The sequence below is a fragment of the Heloderma suspectum genome, chromosome 1 (genome assembly GCF_057233095.1).
Source record: "Heloderma suspectum isolate Gila_16-S chromosome 1, 16-S_ref, whole genome shotgun sequence".
In the NCBI taxonomy this organism is placed as follows: Eukaryota; Metazoa; Chordata; class Lepidosauria; order Squamata; family Helodermatidae; genus Heloderma; species Heloderma suspectum.
In genome coordinates this window covers 129,752,701-129,777,874 of record NC_139458.1, presented here as the reverse complement: position 1 = coordinate 129,777,874, position 25,174 = coordinate 129,752,701, and the positions used below count along the sequence as shown (strand labels likewise).

General features: G+C 43.5%; 2 protein-coding genes across 3 annotated transcripts in view; one reads left to right on the top strand and one right to left on the bottom strand.

The window, feature by feature from the left end:
* Positions 1-3,208, top strand: part of LRRC56 (leucine rich repeat containing 56) — a 72,587-nt gene extending 69,379 nt beyond the window's left edge. The window contains exon 13 of one of the 2 annotated variants that reach the window (XM_084857254.1): positions 1,579-3,208. In XM_084857254.1, the coding sequence (XP_084713380.1) occupies positions 1,579-1,771 (193 nt within the window). In that variant the 3' untranslated portion in view covers positions 1,772-3,208. The remainder of the gene's footprint in view (positions 1-1,578) is intronic. The other variant, XM_084857245.1, reaches the window with a different exon arrangement.
* A 926-nt stretch (positions 3,209-4,134) lies between these two features.
* LMNTD2 (lamin tail domain containing 2) overlaps positions 4,135-25,174 on the bottom strand; it is a 71,218-nt gene continuing 50,178 nt past the window's right edge. Inside the window, exons 9-15 of the mRNA XM_084851997.1 lie at positions 23,558-23,684; positions 20,877-21,072; positions 19,270-19,386; positions 17,299-17,525; positions 14,143-14,288; positions 11,695-11,780; positions 4,135-4,281 (exon numbers count right to left, since the gene is read on the bottom strand). Of these exons, the coding sequence (XP_084708123.1) occupies positions 4,135-4,281; positions 11,695-11,780; positions 14,143-14,288; positions 17,299-17,525; positions 19,270-19,386; positions 20,877-21,072; positions 23,558-23,684 (1,046 nt within the window). The remainder of the gene's footprint in view (positions 4,282-11,694; positions 11,781-14,142; positions 14,289-17,298; positions 17,526-19,269; positions 19,387-20,876; positions 21,073-23,557; positions 23,685-25,174) is intronic.

Below are 25,174 nucleotides of genomic sequence, written 5' to 3'. Positions count from 1 at the left end.
AACTGAGAGTTCCAAGAAGCTTAACAGACAACCTGTTTCCAAGATTAGGGGCAGCCTCCTAACGCATGTCCACTATGCATTTCCCTGTCATACATTAACTGTTGATTACACTCTTATCCTGCTTTTCCAACAAAAATTGTCTCCCGCAGTGGCTCATATCCACTAAAAATTCAATATGGTGCTGGTGACAGGCACTGTACACAAACAGAAATGAGACCCAGGCCCTGCCCTCAGGCTTACAAATTAAAAAGACAAAGATACAGAAGGTAAGGGACTTCAGGAAAAGGATAGGAGGAGGGAGGATCAATTTGACGGTGCCAGGATGAACTGGTGTAAATAGGCATTTATATCCAGTTGGGCCCAGGCTGATCTTCCTTTGCATGCATCCTCGCCTGGATAGAAGTGGTGCTGCTACCTGGCGGTCCTAAATCCTCCAGTCAATGGCAGAGGCTGACCTTCTCCTTGCTTCTGCGGTCCCAGGGCAACTGGCAGTTGGAGCAGAATTCTTTCTGGCAAGGAGCAGGGAAGTGAGTTCCTTTGCCCCCCTTGCCATGGTGCTCTTCTTGGGAGGCAGGGGCTGCAACCTCCCAGTGGCCCTTGCTCCTCTATAGCAGCTGTGTGTATAACTCATTTTGCTCTGGCAAACATGGTTGCTGAATTAAAATGTGAAGTACCCCTATTGTATTTTTCCTCTCTGAAGTTTTAAAGGACAGTAAACTACTCATGTTTGGGTGTGTGTGGCCAATGCTTTGATTTTAACCAGGGCAGAGCTCCAGAGCATGTTTTGAATGCCATCTCTCAAGACCAAGCTACAGGTCACACCAGACACGGAGGTGCTTTCAGATGGACTAGCCATGTCACATGCTTCCCTCTCTCCTTGTGACATGTTTCATTTGTCTGTGATGTGACATAGTTACATTGTGCATTTTTGTACTGCTGCCACAACCACCCCTTGCCAGCAGCACCTAATGCTGTAATGGGAGCAGAGAAATACATGATGTGACAATATCATGTCACAGCTCAGTGAAACGCTGCATCGAGGGGGATGTGACATGGGAAGATGGTTTTGGAGCAGACCCATATCTGCTGTACTGAGTGGTATGACCCTCAACCTGACCTACATGAAGTAACAATAAGTATGTCTGTAAGCATGTGAAGGATGCATTTTGCATGACTTCCAGGAAGCCTTCACTCTTGACACTGGTCATCTTAGACATTAACCATTGTGCTGGCAAGGTCTTCCTTCTATTTTCTGTCTCTTAGATCTTCTCTCCCACCCACTGGCAACTTTGCCACAAAAAGGGTATTCACTGTATGACTAAGGGCCTTTGAAGGAATCATTTGCACTCGGTTCAAATCTATTCACCCTTACTATATTCCACACACTATAGCCGAGCATTTCCCATCCCCCATGCTAATGAGGGCTGGGGGCATAAAGGGTCTCTAGACAAATAGAAGTAGTTCTATTCCTCTTCATGGCATCCTTGCAGGGTCTCCTTGGGTGAATACAGAATGCCAGTTCAGTCTCTCAAACATACTTGTGCTAACTCACTGTACTGTCGTGTTTCTTTTCTTCAGAGCCACTGTGGATAGAAACCTCCCCAAGACGATCAACACCCATCAACCTGTTGTTCGCTCGTGCACAAAAACACCTGAGAGATTTGCAGTGTTGAACGTGGTCCGCCCTCTGACCGCCAAGACTGCCCTGCAGAGCTTGCCAAACAGGCCGGATATCTCAATGACAGCTCAAAGCAAGACTCCCAGATTGTAGGAAATGCCCTGAGCAGCTGTGCATATGTTGTTGCCAAGTCACAGAAGCCTTCAGCTGCTTCCTATGTTTCCCGTCTTCCTAAGAGCAACACAGGCTGGCTTCTCTGATTCATCCTGAGCACTAAACACAACAGGGCCTCTAGGCAAGCAAAGCAGTTTAAAGAAACAATGTGATTTACCTCAAACAAAACTGCACCTGCGATGAAGAGAGAATCTGCAACTCCTCAATTAGCCATTTAAGCAGCCTTTGTAAGGAAGAGAGAGAGAGAGCTTGTGCTACCATAGCCCCTTCAAGTGATTACATACCTTATGTTTAGAGCAGCTGCATGGCTGGCCTCATGAACTAGGGTGGCCCCCTTGACTCAACCAGTGGGAGGAAGGTACAAGCAATCCCTCAGGTATCCAGCTGCAGCTCTTCGTGTGTCAGCCTGCTGTCAAAGGGATGCATTCCTACTAGTAAAGAACACAACAGACTGGGTAGGTTGTGTAGCTGCAACTGCCTTAGACTGGAATTGAGCATGCTTCCTTTTTCTTTGGAAAGGAATTTAACTTGCAGAACACATCCTTGATTCAGGTGCTAACCTCAATTCCACATTGATGTGTAAACAGTCCATCTTGGCTGTATCAATCAGTTTCAACAGGGAATTACTGAATAGCTCAGAGAGAGTTCAGGAGGGTTTGACTATGTCACTTTGCTTTGTTGGTGCCTGGAAGAAACTCATGGCACTCATCCAGAATTGCTGTTTTACAGATATACCTAAGTGGGTAGGTTGTACTTTCTTCAAGTTGTAAATAACTTTGCATTGGATGTGGGTTGTTCCCCCCAATCCCTCATTTACCTCATCCTTTCATGCCTTTTTACAACCAATGTACTCGAAATCAAATGTTCAATGACTTTTTTTTCTAGATCAGTTTCAGATTGAGGAAGCTTGTAAAAAATCTATATCAAAGACAACAGTTGGGGGAGACACCCTCTTTCTAATAACATATTTATTATGCATTTGGATATGATGTGAAGTGCTATGATCTGTTGTAATCTGGGCTGTTTCACATAACTAAGCTCTTGTCAATGCAAGCAGTCTCACTGGGCCCCAGGTGTGCAGTCAGAGAGATAAAGTTATTACGTGAACCGACAACTCACATATATGGCCAGCTGCAATGCTTGCAATTGTGACAGCTGGGAAAAAATGCTACCACAGTCATGGGAATTGGTGCTGGCCTTATCTGGAACTGCCAAGTTTGTATTGTATCTTTGTCCACACAAATCCCAGGGATAGTTGGGGCTGCTTGTGAGTAGAACAAAACCTTTGTGCGAACCGGTGCTCAGATGGATGTGTGTGGAGAATTATTGTGAATATTTTGAAACCAAGTACTGTAATTTAGAAATATATATATTAGATATTTTCTGTTTAGAATACATTAATTATGCAGCAATCCGAACTCTGGGACACTTCTTTCAAGTCAGATTTTTGAAATACAGAATAGAGAGTACTGGCTAGAACCAAGAATGGAACCAGTAATATTCAGTCAAAATTTTCAAAAGCATTCCAAAGAAATTGAAGCTTTTGGGTACTCGTACCCAAGAAGATATGCCTTCTCCCCTTGCCATAGGAAAGAGGGATGCCATTACTTTCCACAGTAAATGGAGCATGGAGTCTGTAGGAGAGCAGTATCAGAATTCATAGTTCACAGGCAATGTGGAAAAACTGGCCTTATCAACCGAAGCACCTTTTAAAGCAGCTTCCCCCTCCAATCCAGTCTCTCACTTTCCAGTCATGATTAACATTCTATATGAATTGTGGTAGTGTGGGTAGATAAGCAAGTCTGACACTTGACATTTTCATGGAGTATCTCTGGGTAAAACTGGATGTGACAAGTATTCTGTGCGTCGGATCCAGACTTGGTCATATTTAGAGTAGACCCATTGGGATCAATAGGACTTAACCTAGTCATTGTTTCTTGGTCTACTCCAAGTATGATAAAGTCTGGATCCAGCCCTTTATGTTTAAACATGAAACTGCCCCATTTAAAGACATGCTCAGTTTAGTCCGATGGCCAAATGGGTTGCCCAGTCTATGAAAGAGGTGGCCAGATTCAGACTACCACAACAGACTATCACTACCTCGATAGACTGAACACTTGGGGGCCCTGTTCACAATGCCACAGTACACTCCTCCTCTTCTCTGCCTGCTACCACCTTTCTTCCTCATTTTTTGTATGGTGCATCCACCTTCCAAGGTAAACAGGCACCAAGAATCACCTCAGAATTGGAGCTGTCAAAAGTAAGGGTACCTGCCAGACAAATAGCAGGATGTGTATTTCAAGAAGCCATGCAAACCTCCTTTGCCCCTGTTCATCAGTATGTCATCTAGCAGGACAGTAGCGCCTTAAATGCAGATCAGTGGTGGTAGGAAGGTGAGTCATATACTTGAAACCATACTTTGAGCGAGCACTCTTCTGTCCTATCAGCGACACCATGGGAAGCGTCGTATCTAGTGTAGTCTTGAACTCCTGAAGAAAAGGTAAGAAAGATATAAATATTAAAGGCAGATGTGTGATTGGCCTGTTGGATTTCATGGAGTATAATTACAGAGTTCCATAGCAGACCTGTGGCACAGACTGGAAGTAAATGCATCTAATTTAGTTAGCTGACTACACATTAAGAATCTAAATGCCATTTATTTATTTATTTAGCCTTTGGAAAATGCATCTATTTCCTTATATTAACTGGCTGTGCAGGCAGAGAGGGAAATACCAAAGCCATGTCATTCCTCTGCTAAAGCTTACAATTATAGGTTTGTCATTAGTATAAGGCCTAGCACATAGGCCTTATGTGGATGATTGTTGAATCATACCTAGGGGATGATGGTGAAAATGTTTCTGATTGCCCAAATGGGGATGGGGTAGAAATAGGCCCTTGGCATATGATAAAATGATAGCCAGTCAAAGAGGCCCAAGAGCCATAGCAGAAAATGAACACATCAGAGACATTGGGAGAGGGACACCATGGCCTGGTTTGCATGTAATGCTAACCCATGGTTTATTTAAACCATGGTTTGTTGCCCTACCATGGTTTGTTTTCTCAGTCCCTGGGTTGTTAGTGTACCTCCTCCTTCACCTGCTCCCCCCATATCCCAACTGCCTTTGCAGCACTGAAGTAAGGACGCTGGGGTTTTTTTTTTTACCTCTCTTGCCTGCAGCCTCTGTAGCTTGGTGAAACAACCCATGATTCTGGGTTTGCACATAACGACAACCTGTGGTTGAAACAACCCACAGTTCACAACCCAACAACCCATAGTTAACCTATAGTTCTGGGTTCACATGTAATGACAACCCACAATTCAACAAACCATGGTTAATTAAAAGATGCTTTGTCATTATGTGTGAACCAGGTCCATCTATAGGTGTCTCTGTGGTAATGCTAGTAGCCTCTGAGCCAAAATGGGAGAACTGGAATGCTTGGTTTGAAGCAGATGTAGCAGGCGTAATGAAAACCTGATGGAATGGAGAGAATCACTAGGATATAGTAATCTCTAGATACAAACACTATAGGAAAGACAGGGAAGGGCATACTAGAAGTGCTGTTGCTCTGTATATCAACGGGCATAGTGTCAAGCAAACTAGAAGCCCTAAAAGGGGCTGACTCTTCCACAGAATCACTGTGGATGACAAACCAGGCTCCAAAAGTAATTTTGTACTGAGGACATTCTATAATCCCCCTAACCAAAGTGCTCAGGGTGATCTTGAGATGGAAAATAAAATCAGGGAGGCATCCAAATGAGGAAGGGTTGTAGTAATGAGTGACTTCAATTACCCTCATATTGATTGAATAAATTAATATTCCGGTAATGACAAAGAGGTTAAATATTTCAATACCCTAAATGACTGTGTCCTAGAACAGTTGTCCATGGAGCCAGAGAGGAGGTGGCCCTGGACTTAATCCTAAGTGGTGCCACCCTAAACCTAGTGCAAGATGTGTTTTTTGAACCAAATAGAACCAGAGACCATAGTGTTATCAAATTTAATTTATATTTAAGTAGAAAATTGCCAAGGAAGTCCAACACAGTCATATTTGACTTTAAAAAAGGATATTTCTCTAAAATGAGGGAACTGATAAAAAAGAAGTTGAAATGAGAAGTCAAGAGCATTACATTTTTCCAAAATGCTTGGAGGTTACTGAAAACCACAATAATAGAAGCTCAGCTAAAATGTATAGCATAGATCAGGAAAGGTAGCACCAAGGAGAATAAAATGAAACACAAACTTGCACAAAGAACATGGAACCTCAAAAGGATATTGTAGAATTGGAAAAGGTACAGAAAAGGGTAATCAAAATGATCAGGGAGCTGGAGCGACTCACCTGTGAGGAAAGGTTACAATAACGGGGGCTGTTTTAGCTTAGAAAAAAGTGAATACAGGGAGACATGATAGAGGTGTACAAAATTATGCATGGTGTAGAGAAAGTGGATAAGGAGATTTTTTCTCCCTCATAATACTAGAATCTTGTGAAGCTGAATGGTGGGAGATTCAGGACAGATAAAAGGAAGTACTTCTTCACACAGTGCACAGTTAAACTATGGAATTCACTTCCATAAGATGCAGTGATAGCCACCAATTTCGATGCCTTTAAAAGAGGGTTGGACAAATTCATGGAGGATAAAGCTACCAATGGCTACTAGTCCTGATGCCTATATGCTACGTCCAGTATCAGAGGCAGTATGCCTATATACACCAGTTGCTGGGGAACATGGCGGGAGGGTGCTGTTGCAGTTGTATCCTGCTTGTGGGTTTCCCACAGACAGCTGGTTGGCCACTGTGGGAACAGAATGCTGGTCGAGATCGACCTTTGCTCTGATTCAGCAGGGCTCTTCTTATGTTTTCTCTGTTAAATCTTATTTCAAGGCTCCTGTAAATGACATATTACATGATAGAACCTTTACAGTGGTTTTGATGTGACTTGTGGGGCTGCATAATTGACAGAATGTAATAGCAGGAAGCTGTGTCTTAAATAAATACAAAATAAAAGAATTTACTCAAGAGCCTGAAAACATGCAAGATTTTGGTGGGCTCTTTGTCTGTTGCAGATGGATGCCACAGCAAGTCATCATTTCAGCCATCAAACACTGCCCTAATTGAGTAACTTGAATTAGCAGTTGTGTAGGAAGACTGGAAATTATAGTGGGTTCAGTTAGGATAGCTTTGACTTGTTTAGAGAGCAATCCTATGGCCCTTAGACAGAGTCTGGAGGGGCATAGGATAATTCGGATTCCTGCACCTGAGGTCAGAGACAGTGCTCTGACTTCAGACCCAGGAGTCTGAGCCTCCCTCCCCATTGCAGCCGGCATGGAGAGAACTGCACAGGCTGCCTCTCTGAGGTCTCAAAGGCAACCTTGGAAGGAAGGGAAAGGGAGTGTTCCCGAGGAGGGGAGGAGATTGGGAAGGCCAACATAAGCTGTATCCAAAGGCCTCCCCAGCCTCCTTCCCTCCTGCTCCCTGATGCATCAGCTAGACTGGTGAAAGTGTCCATGCATTGGATGGCCATAAGCCTCCGAGTTTGGAGGCTTACAGCCATCCCCATAGGATTGTACCCTTAATCACAAAAAAATTCCATGGATGTTACATAATGTGGACATGGAATGCACACACACACACGTGTGCGTGCGAGAAAGATAGAAAGACTAACAACAGAGTATTAAAAATATATTTTAAGCTAAACGTTTCGGTGTCCACCCTCATCAGTACAGCTACTGATGAGGGCGGAAGCCAAAACGTTTAGCTTAAAATATATTTTTTTAATACTCTGTGGTATAAGAAAGATAGAAAGACTAACATTTCCCTTAAGACTGACTGCATCCACAGTGGATCCAGAGCATCCTTGTTGCTTTGCTGTTGTGCCGCTTTACACCAACCTCTCTCTCTCTCTCTCCCAATTTTTATAAAGTCATATCCTGCCCTTCAGTGTAAAACACTTCTATAGCTGCATTTGTATGAATAATATTAACTGTGGTTCACTCCATGTGCTTTTCAACAGTTAAATCTGGCACTGGCACCCAGGGAGAAGAAACTCTCTGGAAGGAACAGCATGTTCCTTTGCCATAGCCCATTCTACTCATGTTAATCTCAGCAAAGTCCCTGGATCCAGTCAAATGCTACCATCTTCTAATGCTACTCTCTTCATATTTGTAAGAGACTAAGAAGCACAGACACTTTTAAAACTCTTTTGGAGTTAATGGGATTTGCTGCACACTATCAAAGTGTTACTTAAATAAACAAACTGATATTTATCGAAGAGCAAGTAAGAGGAACGGAAAAGAGATTCCCAAGTTAATAACTTGGCACCAAAAGGAATGCTTTCCAGATGGAGACTACTTATCAAGTTGGCCTTTTTCCAGTAAACCAATGTTGATATTCAGAGACTTTTTCCATGTACCTTTCCCTTCTCTCTCTCTCTCCTCCCCCCCCCTCGCTTATCTTGGGGCTTGCCTATATTATCAGCGTGATTCTCCAGGAACAGAGATAAGGTGAACCTGGCAATTGGAACAGGCACCATCGAAGGCTGGTTTCAATTTTCACTGCTTATGAAAAAAGAGGTACCAAAGTTTAAAGCATCATCAGGTTTATTAGAAGGCTGTGAAGATAGAAATACTGCATAATGCTGGCATGAGTTTCATTAGCTACTTCATATTTGTCCTCTCCCTTCCCTCTGCTGCCTTTGACCAATATATCTGGTATTTGATGGGCCAAGGATTTTTGGTGGTTTTGTGCAAAGCTGAATTTCTTAAAATGTTCTCTACAATTCTCTTGAATTGACAATTATTTGAAAGTAGAAGACTGAATGGGGAAGAACATGACACAAAGTACACCTAAGCTGACCTGTGTGACATAAAATGCATAATTGCTAACTAAACTTAAGGCTATTGATTTCAGTTGGCTTAGGCACTTCTAAACTAAGATTGTGTTAAGGGTTTGCCAAGTGTCCTGACAGCTCTTCCTTCAGTTAGAGAAGCAGATACCAAGAAGAACTCTTCAAGTCAAGATGATGATTATGAGATTGCATCTCCAGATCTTGCAATTTCCCCAACGATCAACAGAGCCTCAGCAGAGAAAAGAAGGGAAGCCTCTTCGGATATACACCTTCTACATGTTTATCCCCTTTATCAACAACAGAAATACTTCTGGCCCTAGTGGAAAACTGCAACGAAAATCCCACAGGTCCTTCAAAATGCCCCTATCACCAGAGTTCCAAGAACCCATTGAAATATCTCAGAGGTCAGTAGTTGGGTATGGAGGCGGAGAAATTCTCTGTGACTGGGTATGTAACAGCTCTGTACTTTGTTGAAGCATTCCCATGGCAACACAGAAGCGTTTGTTCTCCTTGGGCTGGTTTCTCCTGTCTACTTCTTTGGGAAGTGATGGATTAAGGAGCTTTTATTGATACCTAGATTAACCCCTGCTCTCCCGCTATGTTTTTTTCAAGAAACCCCTGTTAGTTTTGACTGCAGAACCGAGACTAGGATACTAATAATTCATTAGCAGTTTTAATAAGCGATACGCAGACTGAGAGGCAGTGCAGGACCAACATGCAGACAAGTTTACTCTCTTTGGTAGGTTTAAAGTGGTGGCCATGCTGGTTGGGGATGATGGGAGTTGTAGTTACCACATCTGGAGGACACCTGGCTGGGGAAGGCTGCTTCAAAGCAATGGGCAGGGCAGTTCTATTGTTTATTTGTAGTGCTCCAAGGTCTGAGTTCTCTGACATTTCCTAAACCTTGTTGCACTCCTGACAGGGCAGAAGGGGGCTGGGGAAGGAGCAGCATTTGCCACTCCTTTTCTCCCCGTTTTTCTTTTAAAATACAACTATTTATTTTTGTAAAAATACAAGCATTTGGACCAGCTCTTGAGCTGCTCTAAATTTCTCCCCAGAACTCTTAATTTCTCCCCAAGCCAGAGCCCTAACAATTCAATAGAAACTGTCACTGGGGGCTAAGATTGCAGCCTAAATCTGGCATGGTGATTTTTTTCATTAGAGTCTGTTCTATTCCTATCTGTTTACAGTGAAAGTCTTCCTATTCTGTGCATACTACATTTTACACATAATCACTCCTAAAATACATTTGGAGACAGTCTGCTCTCTCTATGCTGTAGACTTGGGGGCGGGGGGGGGGAGATTAGGTGGGAGACGCCTGCTGATGAGGATGGGAAGAGAAAATGGGTAACATCTGAGAGTTTCTAGCATGCTGCTTGGAATCCTTGAAGTTCTTGAGCTGCCTGCCGAGGTGTTCATCCTCAGGTTGTGAAAAACCTGATCTACGCTCTGGTGCCATGGAGGGTGTGTGTGTGTGCAGAGCTTTTCAAGAATGAATGAAGCCCATCACAAATGTTTCACGGATGGCAGGGCACTGCTGCATGAAGAAGGAGAGGGGGATCTTGCAGATGGTGGGCAGTTTAAAAAACATCAGCACAAAGCTCCTGGAGTGCTTTGCCACAGTGGGAAGATGGAGAGACTGCAAAGAATTAACAATCAATGAAACATTTTAAAAGAAAAGAGGTTATAAAATGGCACTGCCACAGAGGCAGGAAGGAAATTACAGAGTTTGTTGCTGGTGCTGCCACATACACTGTTCAACAGGTGCTCATAACTAACACAGCACATTCAACATTGGAATTAACAATTGCTGGGACAAAAATCCAGTTATTAGAGAAATGAAGAAAACGTCCCAAACCAAAGTACTACCTTTCTTGTCCTATGTATGAACACACACAAAACCGAAGCAGGGTCAGCCCTGGTTAGTACTTGGATGGGAGACCGCCTGGGAATCAGGCTTCCTGCATTGAGCAGGGGGTTGGACGTGATGGTCTTATAGGCCCCTTCCCACCCTATGATTCTATGATTTTATTATTCTACTGTGTGGAAATGCCCTAGATTGCTGCTTGGATCTGACAGTTGAATCCAGATAATGGACACATTGCAGAGATCTTCCTTCTAATTTACCTGTTTGAAGGACTTCCACTTAATGATTGGCTATTGCATAAACGAAGGATAGCCAATTGGAAGTCCACAGGCAACATCAGGACTGCAGCATGATTTTGTCTGACCCTAACCTATTGCCAAAGATGGATTACAGGAGAGGATGACATGAAGGCAGGAGTGGCATAGTTTCTTTTTTGCCTTCCTATTGTCTACTTTCTCCAAGTGTAAATAAGAGCTGTCAAGCTCAGTCGAGGGAAGGAGGAGGTAGAGACACTGCCATCCTTGCTGAAACTTGTCAGAAAAGAAAGCCAATGCATGTCTGGCCTTGTGTTGTCTTCCAGACTCCAAGCCTGGCAGAGCAGCAACAAAAAAACAGTACATAAATGGGTTGGTGACCTGGCAATGTCATCATAGTGTGGGCCAGCCTAGCCCTCGAGCAGTTTAGCTGAGGAGGGTTCAGACTCCAGTCTTCGGAAGCTACAGTAGCTGGTGTACACAAGGAGGATGCAAACAACAAATGAAAACAGGGCTGTTGTATTAAAAAATTGCGAAAGAGAAATCAGAGAATGACAGTCTAGGGATCTTCATTGGAATGACTGAGGGTGGAAAACTCACAGCCCTTCTCCTACTGGTCCTCCAGCATACACAGAGAGCGTGGGGGAAGAGGGACATGCAGAAGGTGGAAGCAGTGAAAGCCACTTGCACTGCTCCTGCTTTCTGCAAAAGCCCTGTGTAAGAGAGAGAACCTCCCCCGCCCATGCGTCCTCTAGTAAGAGCAAGGGACTCAGGGTTGCTGTGTGTTCTATCACATTGCATCATGCTTTGGGAACCCTCTGCTTTCGCTTCCTCGTTGTGTTTGTCCTTGATCTCAGAGGAACCAACATAGCATGACCAAGTTTGGGGAGGCTGCTAGTACCCTCTCCATGTATTTGTTACTAATGGACTTTACTTACTCTAATTTCTGGTTCCTCACATTCGGGTTGCCATGACTGCAAAGTAAAATATTCTCCCTCACTGGTTGAAGAAGGGTTCTCCTTGACTGCCGAGAACAATAAAAGCAGAGTGCTATTAGAACTAGACCCAACCCCCTCCATTCATGAGCTTGTCCAAATTGCAGAAGTCATCTAAAACGTTCCCATACTGAAGCAGAATCAAAAACTATTGGACTCCTTTATCTAGCCCCATGGAGCAATGATGTTGCACAATCTATTTTGGAAACATATAATACAAGTTGGTTTCACCATTTATCCCTGTTTTTACACACACACACACACACACACACACACACAGAATGTCATCAGCCATGATGTCACTGTCGGCAGAAAGGGCAGCACAACTGAATGGGGAGAGACTTTTCACTTATTGGGGCCATGCAGTGATGGGGTGGGAGGGTGAGCTGACTCACAGTGTCCCTCCCAAGCAACTGGGGCAGTCTAATAGCATCCCTGTGCCTGGACTGGTTGCTGAGGATTCTACAGGTTAGCCTAGCCACTAAATCCCTCCATCACCCTGTACCTCGAAAGTACACAAGCAGTAGGTCAGAAGCATTTTCAATGGAATGGGTTTCCCATGCTGATCTCCAACATACCACTCTAACACTGTGTGAGCAGTCATTTGGGTGTCTCCATCACAGTAAACTGAAAATCCTCAGTGGAAATAGCACACAAGAAATATATTACCCTGCCAAAATCATAGCCATTTGCCATTTTTATCCCTCTGTAGGATTTGTTTTTTACTTGCAAGGAAAGTGGACATAAATCAACCCAGGTGAAATAGGTTGTATTTGTTAAGAATTCATACAGTAATCGCCTGCTAGAACAACAGATAAATGCTGTAGTTGTGCTATTTTTTGTTCATATTCTCAGCAAGTGGGAAAGAACAGAATGGAATCATTATCTGCCTTTTAAATAACAACAAAAGTAAAGCAAAAGGCAGATCACTGGCAAAACAAAAGGTTCTGGGATAGGCAACCTGGTGCCCTCCAGATGTTTTGGACTACAACTCCCATAAGCCTCAGCCAGCATGGCCTATGGTCAAGAACTATGGAAGTTGTAGTCTAAAACATCTGGTGGGCACTAGGTTGCCTGCCTCTGCTCAAGGAATATTACCTAAATGTGATTGCTTAGTACACATGGGCACAGTTGAATGCGCATCTACACTGAAGAAAATGGTGGCTGTACTTTTGTCAGGATCCTGAGAATTCTGTGTTAGAAATTCCTGGTGCAAAGCAAGTGCTATAGAAACATGCACACACTGCTACTTCTAGAGCAAACAGCATTGTATTGGGAGTTCATAACACTGGAAAAACAGCTAGTTTCCGAAGTAAAGGTTGAGTGCAGCCATTATGGTTGCACTGTTCAAACAAAGGAACACTTACTACCATTGAAGGAGGAAGGAAGGAAGAAAAGCCTGAAAGTTGCAGTCTACATGAAAAAGTAGTTACAAGAATAAACTAGTAGTAGAAGAAAAAAAGTTCCCTTTTGTCTGTCACTCCACACTGTTTCAGAAGACTTCTCACAAGTGTTATTGCTTTACTCCAACAGAGCCATGGTTATTATACAGATGTAGATTGCAGAGTTGTCCTAAGGAGTTATGTGCTATATGCAAATGCATCAAATGGAGACCTGAAAACATTTTGAAAGAGCGAAGGGCTAAATTACAGTTACTTTGAACACAGAAGGGATGTGCTGTGAAGGGAATGCCTCACTTTTCCCCTTGCACACCATTTTTCTTCTCAGCAGCAATAAACATGCACTTTGACCTGAGAGCTGCTTGGAAAGTGATTTGGAGTAGAGAAATGATGGGGTGGGGGGAGGGTTAAGCACATCCTCTTTCTTTGCTGATTCTCTGCTCAAAATACCCCATTTCCTTTTTTGAAAAAATACATCGGGGCTCCATTACATGTGTTTGAATATAATAAGTAGTTACTTGTTGACTACCCCCATAAAGGCTCCTCCTTCCTCAAGTGTCACCAGCATCAGAGATTCCTGCAGGCTCTACAGAGGGAGATGAGAGGGAAAGCAGGGCCATTCTGCTGCTCCTGCTGAAAGACTACTTATTTTTTTCCTCTTCCCTCCCCATCCCATTTTCTTTGTATGTCATGTATTTTTAGAATGTAAGCCTACAGGTAGGGGCTGTCTTGTTTTACTAATTGCATGTGCCCCACTTTTGGAACCTTTTTGGCTGAGGAGCAGGATAAAAATACTTTAAATAAGTAAATTAGCTCCAGTATGTCTGGTTATGAAGGAATCACATTAAGTCATTCTGTTATCATGTGTACATTTTCTTACTGTTCTTAATGCAATACATAAATAAGTTGTTCTACATTGTAAAAGAGCTTTTAAACACCATATAACTCTGCAATACAGTTAACACAGATATCCCAATGCTAACCTACATACCCAAAATCGGAGGCAGATATTTTGCAGAAAACACAAATGAGCCAGAAGAAGCACTTGAGTCTCTGATTTGTTTCTTGACTCCTACAGGATGGTCACTTGATATTTTGCGATTCACTGAAGAATCAATAGAAAGGTGTCTTGTGTACCTGAATATAAAAACCAAATTGACTCAGTATGAAGCTCATCCTCAACCTGCAGAAACCTGGGACCAAGCATCACCTCCTTGCTCCCAACACATGACTCTGCTAGGCTAAACCATTTTGAAAGTTTTGCAGAACTGCTTCCAATATTTTACACCAATCGCCCTTCAGCAATGAAAGTAACCTATCTAATATGTAACAATTAAAAAATCAATAGTAACTTTAACATTTATACCACTCATGTCATATATTCAAAGCAATTCCCATACACTGGGCTCCTTCGCACTGAGCTTTTATCCTGCGATTGAGATTGCTCCTTCTCGGAACGTTGCAGCCTCTTTACATGACGCTGTGATCATTCAAGGCGTGTCCTGCAATAAATGCTCTTTGCTCCATTTTTAAATAGATCACAGATAAGCTATCAAATAACCCTCTGTGTTCTGCTTCAGTTTTCTCCGTGAAAAGAGGAAAAGCTTCAAGAAGAGGAGCAAGATCAATGAAAGATAATGGAAGACTCAGATACAGGGAGAAGGGGGGGAAGGAAGCATGTGAAAAAGGGAGTCATTGTGATCCTGCATTTAAAATGGAAGCAGAAAGCCCCATTTTAAATGCAGGATTTTAGGCTGGTGTAGAGATGCCCAATAACTCAGCAATCCTTACTGCAAATTGGTAAGGCAGGCCAATATTATGCCCATATTGAAGATGGAATGTAGGAGAGATGAGGCTGAGAGAATAGTAATGTGCCTAAAGCTACGTAATTAATTTGTAACTGAGGTGAGATTTGAGCTGAAGACTTCCCAGTTCCCTGCTCACATGCTTACACACTGCTTCACCAAACCTTTCTGCTGGAGCAGACATCTGTGCAGCACATGGTCAGAAGGGATATCTGTGCTGGCATGCCAAGACTCACCATGCTTGATTCCTCATGCTTTAAAAGCAGTGGTGGGGAACACATGGCCCTGCAGGTTTTGGGAGACTGCAATTTCCATCAGCCCTAGCCAGCAGAGCCAATGCTGAGGGATGATGGGAGTTGCAGTCCAACAACATCTGGAGGCCACAAGATCTCCATCCCTGCTTTAAAGGGACCAAAGAAACCCAGAGTGCACCTGGCCTGTTGGCCACTACTGTCAAATATATAGGCATCCTTTTTTCTAAGAAGAGCTCTCTGACACTCAGGGCCACAAACATTTGTTAACACCTCTCTGGACACCAAGAGTTACAGAACTGCTCTTTTAAACTTAGGCTGTGTCTTCATGCACATCCCAAAATCTGCACACCTAGCTCTTGCACAGAGTCCTTCATGTCTCAACCACTTAAACAGGATGTACAACCTGCACCCCCCCAGGCCCTAACTGTGCACCCTCATGAGTGCCACCAACACCTCCCCCCTGCCAATTTCTCCCTCTGCCAGAGATGTTCATGCAGCGAGGAATGAGCGACCTGTATCAGGGCCATTGGAATGCGTGTGCGCGCATGCATGCACATGGCTCTCATGTACAGCCCTCTGGGCTGAAAAGGCTGTGCACCCCTTAATTAACACCTTCCTGTGCTGCCCTGGAGAATGGGATTGGAGGCTAGATTCCACTTCAGCAGTGGCCAGGAAAATAGTTCAGGGCTGACTTCTCCCTGTTTCCCTTTAAGGCTCCTCTGTACTGCCATGAGCATATATGGAGAGACTCTGACTGGATTTGGACAACATGGCAACCCACAATGTGGCATGGGTGATTAGGGTGAAATGCCAGTCGCATGACCAGGATGCACAGAGGCAGGGGAAACAGCCTATACTGCATTGTTTCCCCTGCTGATTGTCCGAATGTGGCCAGTGACTCTATTTTCAGAAGAGCTTCCTGTGGCCTCAGAATGAGTTTTGTTACCATCACACGGCTGCAGAGTGCAGACATAGGGCCCGGTGTTACAAAGCTGCTGCTGGCCTCAAAGTAGACTCACAGACCTATAACTCTCAGTTGTCCTGAGATTCCACACTCATAATGGAAGCTGGAGTTAGCATGTGATGGTAATGTTTGGCCTGGGGAAGAGAAGATTAAGGGGAGACATGATATTTGTTTTCAGATGTCTGAAAAGCTATCATTAAGGATGTCCGGATTTTGTGAAATCCGTCCCATGTGTGTTTCATGGATTGTGCAATGTTGTTCATTTCGGCATCCGTTCACAGACAGATTCGAATCTTTTCCCCTTATGTGGAAAAATACGCAAATAATTCTGTGAGAGGGTTTGCAACAATTTCCGTAATTTATGTTAGTATGTAACATTTAGCATATGTCCCCATTCCATTCAACTTTTCCCTGCGTATATTTTCTAGGATGGAATATGTCTCAGCAGAAATTGCCGTATTTTCCTACGAATACATTTGCGTACATTTTGGGAAAGTGGGAAAAAAAAGCTTAGAAAGTCCATGGACTCTGTGAGGCCTGAGGGGGCCAGTCCCCAATGGATTCTGCAGGTTGGATTCTTAGAAAGCCAAACTCATTTTAGTCTGTCTCAAATTTCTTCAGGATCCCTAGCTGTCATCATGCAGAAAATATTATCTGTTCCTCCAGAGGGTAGAACTAGAACCAATTGAGTTCTGCTCATACTGGCGGAAGAGGATGGGGAAGAAATCGTGTTCCAGAGCAGCATGAAAGCCAATGCAGGGGGAATCTGCAAAGATCACCTCCCCATTGCCTTCCTCCAATGGGGAATCTTCACAGGAGCCCAGTGCCTTGAGAGAGATCCTTCATTCATGAGATGGCCAATCTGGATGCAATCTTGACTAAAGTTTAGGAGAAACTTCCGAATGGTAAGAGCTGCCCAACAGTGGAACAGATTGCCTCAGGAGGTGGTGGGTTCTCCTTTGCTGGATGTATTTAAGGAAAGGCTAGATAGCTATATATCAGATGCTGTATCAGGCAGGGTATAGACTAGATGACCTTCCAAATTCTGTGGTTCCAGGAATATATTACATGACACTGTATGCCATTCCTGTTTTTGACTAGTTCACTTCTAGATTGAATTGTACCTTCTCTTTATCAAGCTGCCTGAATCCCTGTCTTTGTTACGATTTCGTGAGGATGAAGCTTTCCTTAAGGGAAGCTTGAACTGATTAGGTCGCTCATCGTCATCGTCATCGTCGTCGTCGTCATCATCATCCTTGAGTGGAAACTTGTCCACCGAAAGGTCCACATTGTCAGTGTAGGCAGCTGCAGCTGCTGTTATCTGATGAGGGTTTGTGTATTGCGACACAGTCTCGGAAGATGCAAGCAAGAGGGAAAAAAAGTTATTCACCAGCCCTCTACTTTTTATTTATTTATTTATGTTTGCATGCCACCTCTCTGCCAGTGCTCTTGGGGAAGGTTACAATTTAATATATCAAACAAACCAGCCAAAAAAGATGCAGAAGAGAAAACAACAAAACAGCTGAAATCTCTCAGGACCTCTTCAGAAGCTGATGGTTATGTATGAGCACCTGACTTGGATGTCTCTTTTGCCTTCCCCTCTGGGCACACAGGTCTTTTACTATGTTCTTCTTTCTCAACTGTCATACAAGGTACCAGCAGTCGATAAGAAAATCGCAATCCAGGGTCACATACTTAGGATTGTGCTCTTTTATTCCAGATTTTTAAAGTGGCTTTATTTAGCGGCCAGCTTAGAACTACTATCGGACATGACTTAACGACTGAACAACAACAAAGTTGCAATGACATTTGATGACTTCACCTGATATTCTATGGGCTAGGGAGTAAATCCAGAGAACACAGCCCTATGTACACACTCCCTTAAGCAGTACTATAGAAGGGCCTGCTTAATACTTCAGTACATTATCTAGCTCTCACACCATGCTTTACAGTATAATTTGATAATGATCATTGCAATCCTTTGTGCTTAACATAAAGAATGATCATTGCAATCTTAAAATACATTTTAGGGCCAAACAAATCATGATATGGGTGACCCATGACGTCTTTTTCTTTGGGCAAAAGCAGCAGCTCATCATCCCCCCCCCCCGCTTACATTTCTCATTTAACCTTTTTCCCCTATGCAATTTCCTTGATTGATTCTCCCTCCCCCGAACTGTTTTTAGCTTTGGGGGCGGGGGCATACAATACTGGTACCCATATTTATATCCTGCCTTTCTTCCATGATGAAACTCAAGATCACATACATCAGGCTCCCAGGCAGTCCTCTATTTGAACTCCTCCATTTGAAGGGCTGCCAGAGGACAGTCCTCTATTTGAAGATCTATCCAGTCCAAGTCATGGATTCTCTTTCCCCACTTCTGCAGAACCGTAGGATTAATGGGGTCATCCCATAAAGCTGATTGCGGGGAGAGTTAGGACAGATAAAACGAAGTACTTCTTCACACAGCACATAGTCAAACTATGGAATTCGCTACCACAAGACATAGTGTTGGCCACCAATTTGGATGGCTTTAAAAGGGGATTAGACACATTCCTGGAGGAGAAGGCCATCAATGGCTACTACTCCTGATGACTCTATGCTACCTCCAGTATCAGAGGCAGTAAGCCTATGTAAACCAGTTGCTGGGGAACATGGGCAGGAGGGTGCTGTTGCACTTGTGTCCTGCTTGTGGGTTTCCCGTTGACAGCTGGTCAGCCACTGTGTGAACAGAATGCTGGACTAGATGAACCCTTGGTCTGATCCAGCTTGGCTCTTCTTATGCTCTTGAAGTTGTACCCCTCCGTGACCAAAACGGCATGCATGTGTTATTTTAGCTAACTGCATAGTATACAGATTTCATGGACAACTCAGACTGACTATACCACCATTTAACATTCAACCTATCTGATGAGCTCCAAGACCCAAACACTATCTCTCTTTTTACAATTCTGGGTTGGTGTTTACTCTGATATAGTCTCACCTTTGGATGATAAACCCTGGAATACTCTTCACTCACTTCCTTTTTTTTAAAGGAAAAGTACAAAGCAGTGCTTTTGCCTTCCCTTCCAAACTATTAAACAAAGCAATTCACCTGGCCACTGCAGTCACAAAGGATGGTAGTGCATTCTGGGCCTGCTCTGAAAAACCGTGGGCCTGACAACTTGTCTGAAGGATGCTCATGAGCAAGGTTAGCCCCTGCAGCCCAGACCTATAAAATACAGCGCAGATGAATAAGCCACACTATGTCTGTGAATCATCTGCAGTTCACCTTTATTTACCCGCAGCCTTCCATCTTCAGATGGATAAAACTGACCTGGTGGTCCCCTCTTTAGCTTGAAAATGCAAACTCTGTAGGGAGAAAAGCTATCTGAGGAGGCAATTTGGAGTGGGGAAATGGCAGAATGGGAAAGAGTTAATGAATATCCCCTCCCCATCACATTTCTTCTCCATTCTTCCAAAAATGCCTTTAAAGCTTAAAATGGCCCATCAGGCTACAGTTACACAGCTTTGCATTAAAGGTATAAAGGCCCTTTATACCTTATAATACTCTGTTAATATTATATTCTTTTATTGGGAAAGTTTGCAGATTGAGAATCAGGTGCAGAGAAGCCTACATTGTTTCCTGCCTGCCAGATCTCATGGCAGCCAGGAATTACTGTGGGTAACAATTAGAAAGAGGTATAAAAATCATAAAACCAGCAAACAAACAAAATCAATACATCTAAAATAAATTTAAATTGAATTAAATTTAGAATTTCAAAGTTCTCAAAATGCCTGGGCAAATAAAAACATCTTAATTTGGCACTGAAAATAATGGTGCTAATCCCATTATGCTAATCCTATTGGTTCCTATTTGTGTTTTGGTCTAACTGCATACAAAAGTTTCTGTGAGCCCAGGCACTCTTGAGTTTCCCCCCACATACATATATAATGACTGGGTTTGCACAACACGCTAACCCACATTGAGTGCTTGAGTGTGGGTTGTTCTTGAACCGTGGGTTTGTTTGAACCCAGGACATTTTCCACAGAGTGGCCTCTTAACCATGCAGTGTGGCTTATTTTTCTCAAACAAACCACCTTGAGAACCAACAGTTGTTGGGTTGTTCAGGGTGGTTAACAAGCCACACTGAATGGTTAACAACCTACCCTGTGGAAAATGTCCTGTGTTCAGATAACATGCTAACCCATGGTTCAACAAACAACCCATGGTTCAACAAACAACCCATGGTTCAACAACAACCCACACTCAACCACTCAGTGTGGGTTAGTATGTTGTGTGAACAGCCCCAACTAGGGATGGGCAAACTCACTATTTCTCACCCTGCACACTACCCACTGGATCCCCATTGGCTGCCTGACCCTGCTTACTGCATGTGGTGAACTCCCAGGCAGTCCATGGGCGCCTGGCGAGTGGCGTGCAGCTGCTAGCTCCCTCACTGAGCTGCCATTTTTATGCAAAATGGCAGCTTGGTGAGGGAGCGGGCAGCTGCATGCTTGCCCAACTCAGCATGCACTGAGTCAGGCAAGCAAGGGGATCCATGGACTGGCATCCAGGGGGCTGAGCTGGCAAGAAATTGACTGTCCCCAACTGGACACCCACGCCATCTCTAGCCCCAACCACTCCTGTTTTGTACTACATATCAACAGAGTTTACATCACATGAAGGGTTGGGAAATGGGAAGGGTCCCTGCTGCTTACGGTGATGTGGTGCTGTGCAGGCAGAATGGTGCCATTTGGGAAACGGTAGATAGACACCGGGTACCCTCCAACCCACTGCTGGATGACGTAGCTACTTAGGTCTACCTCCTTGTTCAACAATGAGTTGAAGATTCGGACAAATTTGCCTGTACGATGTACACTGACAATCCTTAGAGAGCCTGTGACAGCACAACACCTGGAGGGAGCGAGGGAGGGAGGGAGAAGGAGGGGAAAATAGAAGCATTTGATATTAGTTTAGAAAATGTCTGTAAAAACCAACTCTTCTAATGGGTATGTGGTTCAATTAGAATCATGATTCTTGAAGGCAAATTTCCCACAGGAAGTACCAGAGCTTGCTAAAGTGTAACAGCCCCCCTCCCAAGATTGCAGCAGGAAGAGATATGGGGGTGTGGAAGAAGGCATCATGGAAACAGAAAGGGTACAGTACTGAAAATCAGACCTTTTCTGTTTTATCAGAACTCCCTGAAAGGAGCACTGGAGTCAGGTGATGGGTTAGAGACCAGATATGAAGGACACAAGGTTTGTACAGTGCGGCAGGCAGAGCAGTTGCCATTAACTCTTGTACTTAGCACCCAGTGGTAGTTTGAAAGGGAATAGCAACAGCTTAGGTAATGGTGAATTTGTTGGAGGGAAAAGTGGTAGAAGTGGAAAAAGAAAGTGTGTGAGTGTGAGAGACCTCATTTATGTAGGAAATATAGTTTTATTGGTTTCTTGGCTAAACAAATGATTTTCTCTAACAGTAGTATTTATACCTCTGGTATTACATATGCAAATTGGCCTTCTGCAATTCCTAGTAAATAGTAAGTCTGTGGATGAAGAACAGAGAAACATGACATGACATAGCTGAAGAGGCACAATGTCACATCCTGTCAGATATCATATTTACTGTGCTTGAGCTAGATGTTCCAAGAAGGTTCAAGAAATGTTTAGTTTAATAAACAACAGTAAGCCAACTGGAGAGTTAAGAGCCAAAAAAGAGAAATATGTGGGGAAGGTACATAAGAAGGTGATTAAAGCACATGGAATTAGCAGTGGATGTGAGAGAGATGTGGTGTGCTGGTAAAGTCACTCCATCTGAGGTGAGGTGATTCTAACAGCTATTCCTTAAATAATGAAGTTTTTATGATAAATATGAAGGATTTTCTGCAAAATGTTGGCTGTACGTGTGTGTGACCCGGTTCGCATGACACGGTGGGTTATCATGGGTTAATTAACCCACAATTAGCTGTAGTGCATGTGTGTGGGGGTGCTGCTGCCCTTCTGAGGCAACCTCCAATCGGAGTGATCAGGGGTTATGATGGGTCATGTGAACCTGGCCATCACTTAAGCCTTGATTATTATCATCATCATCATCTTATATAGTGCTATCAATGTACAAGGCACTGTACAGATTACTAATTTAACCCAAGATTAACCCATTAACCCAGTCATTGTGGGTTAAACGAGCATTAAACAACCCATGCTTAAGTCTTGATAAACTGCTGTGTCATGTGAACCAGTGTGTGAGTGTGTATATGTGTATGTTTGTGATGTCATGGGTTCAGCTGTTGTTTGCAAAGTCCAAAAAGTGCTCAGCTGACAACTGTGTGACCAGCGAGCTGGTGCCTTTAAGCACACAGCTATCTATATAATGTTCTTTCTAGCTTTGCTTGTCAGGGTCCTTACACTGTATTATTATATGGGCAGCTCCTGGCTCTCCAGACACCTGACCTGCCTGACAGAGTTGGGGAAGTTAGCTCAGTCGGTTGGTCGGAAGATCCCACTGCATCACTGAGTGCCTCTTCAGAGTTGATCAGTGATAGACTGGCATGTACAAGCTCAAAATGTTCTCTCAGAAAAGGAATACCTGAGGTGGGTGGTAATCCTCTCACAAAAAAGGCGGGAAAACTGAAGAACAATGCAGAGTCTCAAATAGCAGCCAAATGTGCAGCAAAGGGCTCAAAAGTTGAGGACTGGCTGTTTGTTCTGCACTGTTCCTAGTTCAACTTGCAAATAATAAAAAAAGGTCTATCAGTACTTTACCGAACAATAACAGGGTCTTTGCTCCCTGCTTTGACAATGCCTATCTCCCCTTCTGAGGGGAGAACTGCTACTGCATTGTGAGAGGAGGGGATGGTCCCAATGCTCAGCCTTTGGTATACAGCTGGACACAGATACAGCCTGCTGCCTCCTACTGGCTATGCCGGGAATGCCACACACAGCATATGGACCATCCAGGGAGAAGGAATAATACTCGATTCTAAATGGAAAATGGTCACTTATGTATGTATGTATGTATGTATGCATGTATGTATTACATTTCTATGCCGTCCAATAGCCAAAGCTCTCTGGGCAGTTCGCAAAACAAAACATAAACCCATAAAATACAATAACACAGTAAAACATAATATAAAAACCATACTTTTAAAAAAGAATAAAACCAAAGTAAAAACCAAGGTAAAAGCCAGCATCAGTGCAAAGATCTAAAAATGTACCGATGCAGTTTGTAACACTGAAGAACTAAAAATGGATAAAGCATGCAGGAGTCTCTGCCTAACTTGGATGAATCTGTAAGAGAAAGAGTTATCACTATTCCCCTGAGCTGCAGAGAAACAACAGCCTTGCTCTGTCCAGAGTTGAGCTCTTCAAGTTCCTCCAGGCCTCTCCTCTGTGGCACTCACCATTTGCATTTTTCTATGAAGGGGGAGGGCATAAAGTGGGGGCATATTTCTCCACCTGATGGCTGTCCGAGTGTAAGACCAGACTGAGCGAGGCTCCAAGGATCCAGGGCATAAACCACGTGGATGGCTGTGGAAAGTGGAAACAACATATCCCCATGTGGCACATTAATTCTTTCTCATGGTGGGGGAGAACTGTGGCTGGAGGTTATACATTGCACAGTGGTGGTATTAGCTGCATTTAAAACACACACACACACACACACACACACACACACACACCAGTTTTCTGTATTTATGGATTTTGGTTTTTCAGACCTTATCAGAAAAACGGCTGTTATTAGGGGCTGGGGTGTGTGTGTAAAAATGTAAGAAATACATAATGGGGTTAAAAACATCTGTTGCCTATATGTCATGTGTATACCAAGTTGCCTCTTCGAGAATTTGTTTGATTGACAAGCAGCCTATAAACTGCCTCAGTCAATCAATCCTGCTCCACCACAGTCTGAGTTGCTGCGGTAAGGGATGTTCTAGTATTCCAGCTGTTCAGAGAGAATGTATCAGCCATAGAGTGTTGACAAACTGTGTATCTTCTTCCATAAGGCATAGCCATGTTAGTCTGGTGCAGCAGTCATATAGTAGTACCTAAAGACTAGCAAACCTATAATGGCATAAACTTTCATAGAACAGAATCTACGAACGCTTATGCTGTTATAAATTGGTTAGTCTGTAAGCTGCTACAAGACTCTTTCTGGTGTTTCTGTGAGGGAAGTGAAAGGCCTGATGTGGTTTGGAACTATCTTATGGGTCTACAGACAGAAGCAGCACTGTGCTATTGGAAGGAAAGAGGGGCAGCAGAAAGGTTGCAGGGCAGGTGAAAAAGTGAATGACTGGGAAACTAAGCAGAAGAGGTTCCATCAGGGAAGCTAATGAACGACAAGAATCCCGAAGGCAGGCTGACTTAAGGAGAGGGGACAGAGTAGCTAGGGGACGCAGAAGTGGGGACCCAAGAGAAGGATGGTCAGAAGAGGAAGGGACCCAGAAGGGCTGAGAGGAATAGAGACAAGGAGAGGAGTGCTGGCTACGAAAAGCTTTATGTGGGTCCTAGAAATAGAAAAGGCTATGTATTGTAGGAAGGGAGGGAGTGGTGAGGCAAATGTATTTATGTATTTGTTTAATTTCTATACTGCCCATCAGCCGAAGCTTTCTGGGTGGCTCACAAAATGAAACTTAAAACCATAAAATATAATAACATAGTAAAACACAGTATAAAAAACATATATCCAACACAGAATAAACCAAGTAGGAACCAAGATAAAAGCCGGCAGCAGTGCAAAGATCTAAAAACGTACTACTGCGATTTTTAAAACTGAAGGATTAAAATGCCTGAGAAAATAAAAAGCTCTTCACCTGGCACTGAAAAGAGCACAATGTAAGTGCCAAGCGAGTCTCTCTAGGGAGCTCATTCCACCACTGGGTTGCCACCACTGAATAAGCCCTCTCCTTAGTAACCACCCACTTCATTTGGTGAGGGCACCTGGAGGAGGCCCTTTGAGGATGATCTTAGGGTCTGGGCCATATGGCAGGAGATGAACTTTCAGGTAACGTGGCCCCAAACTG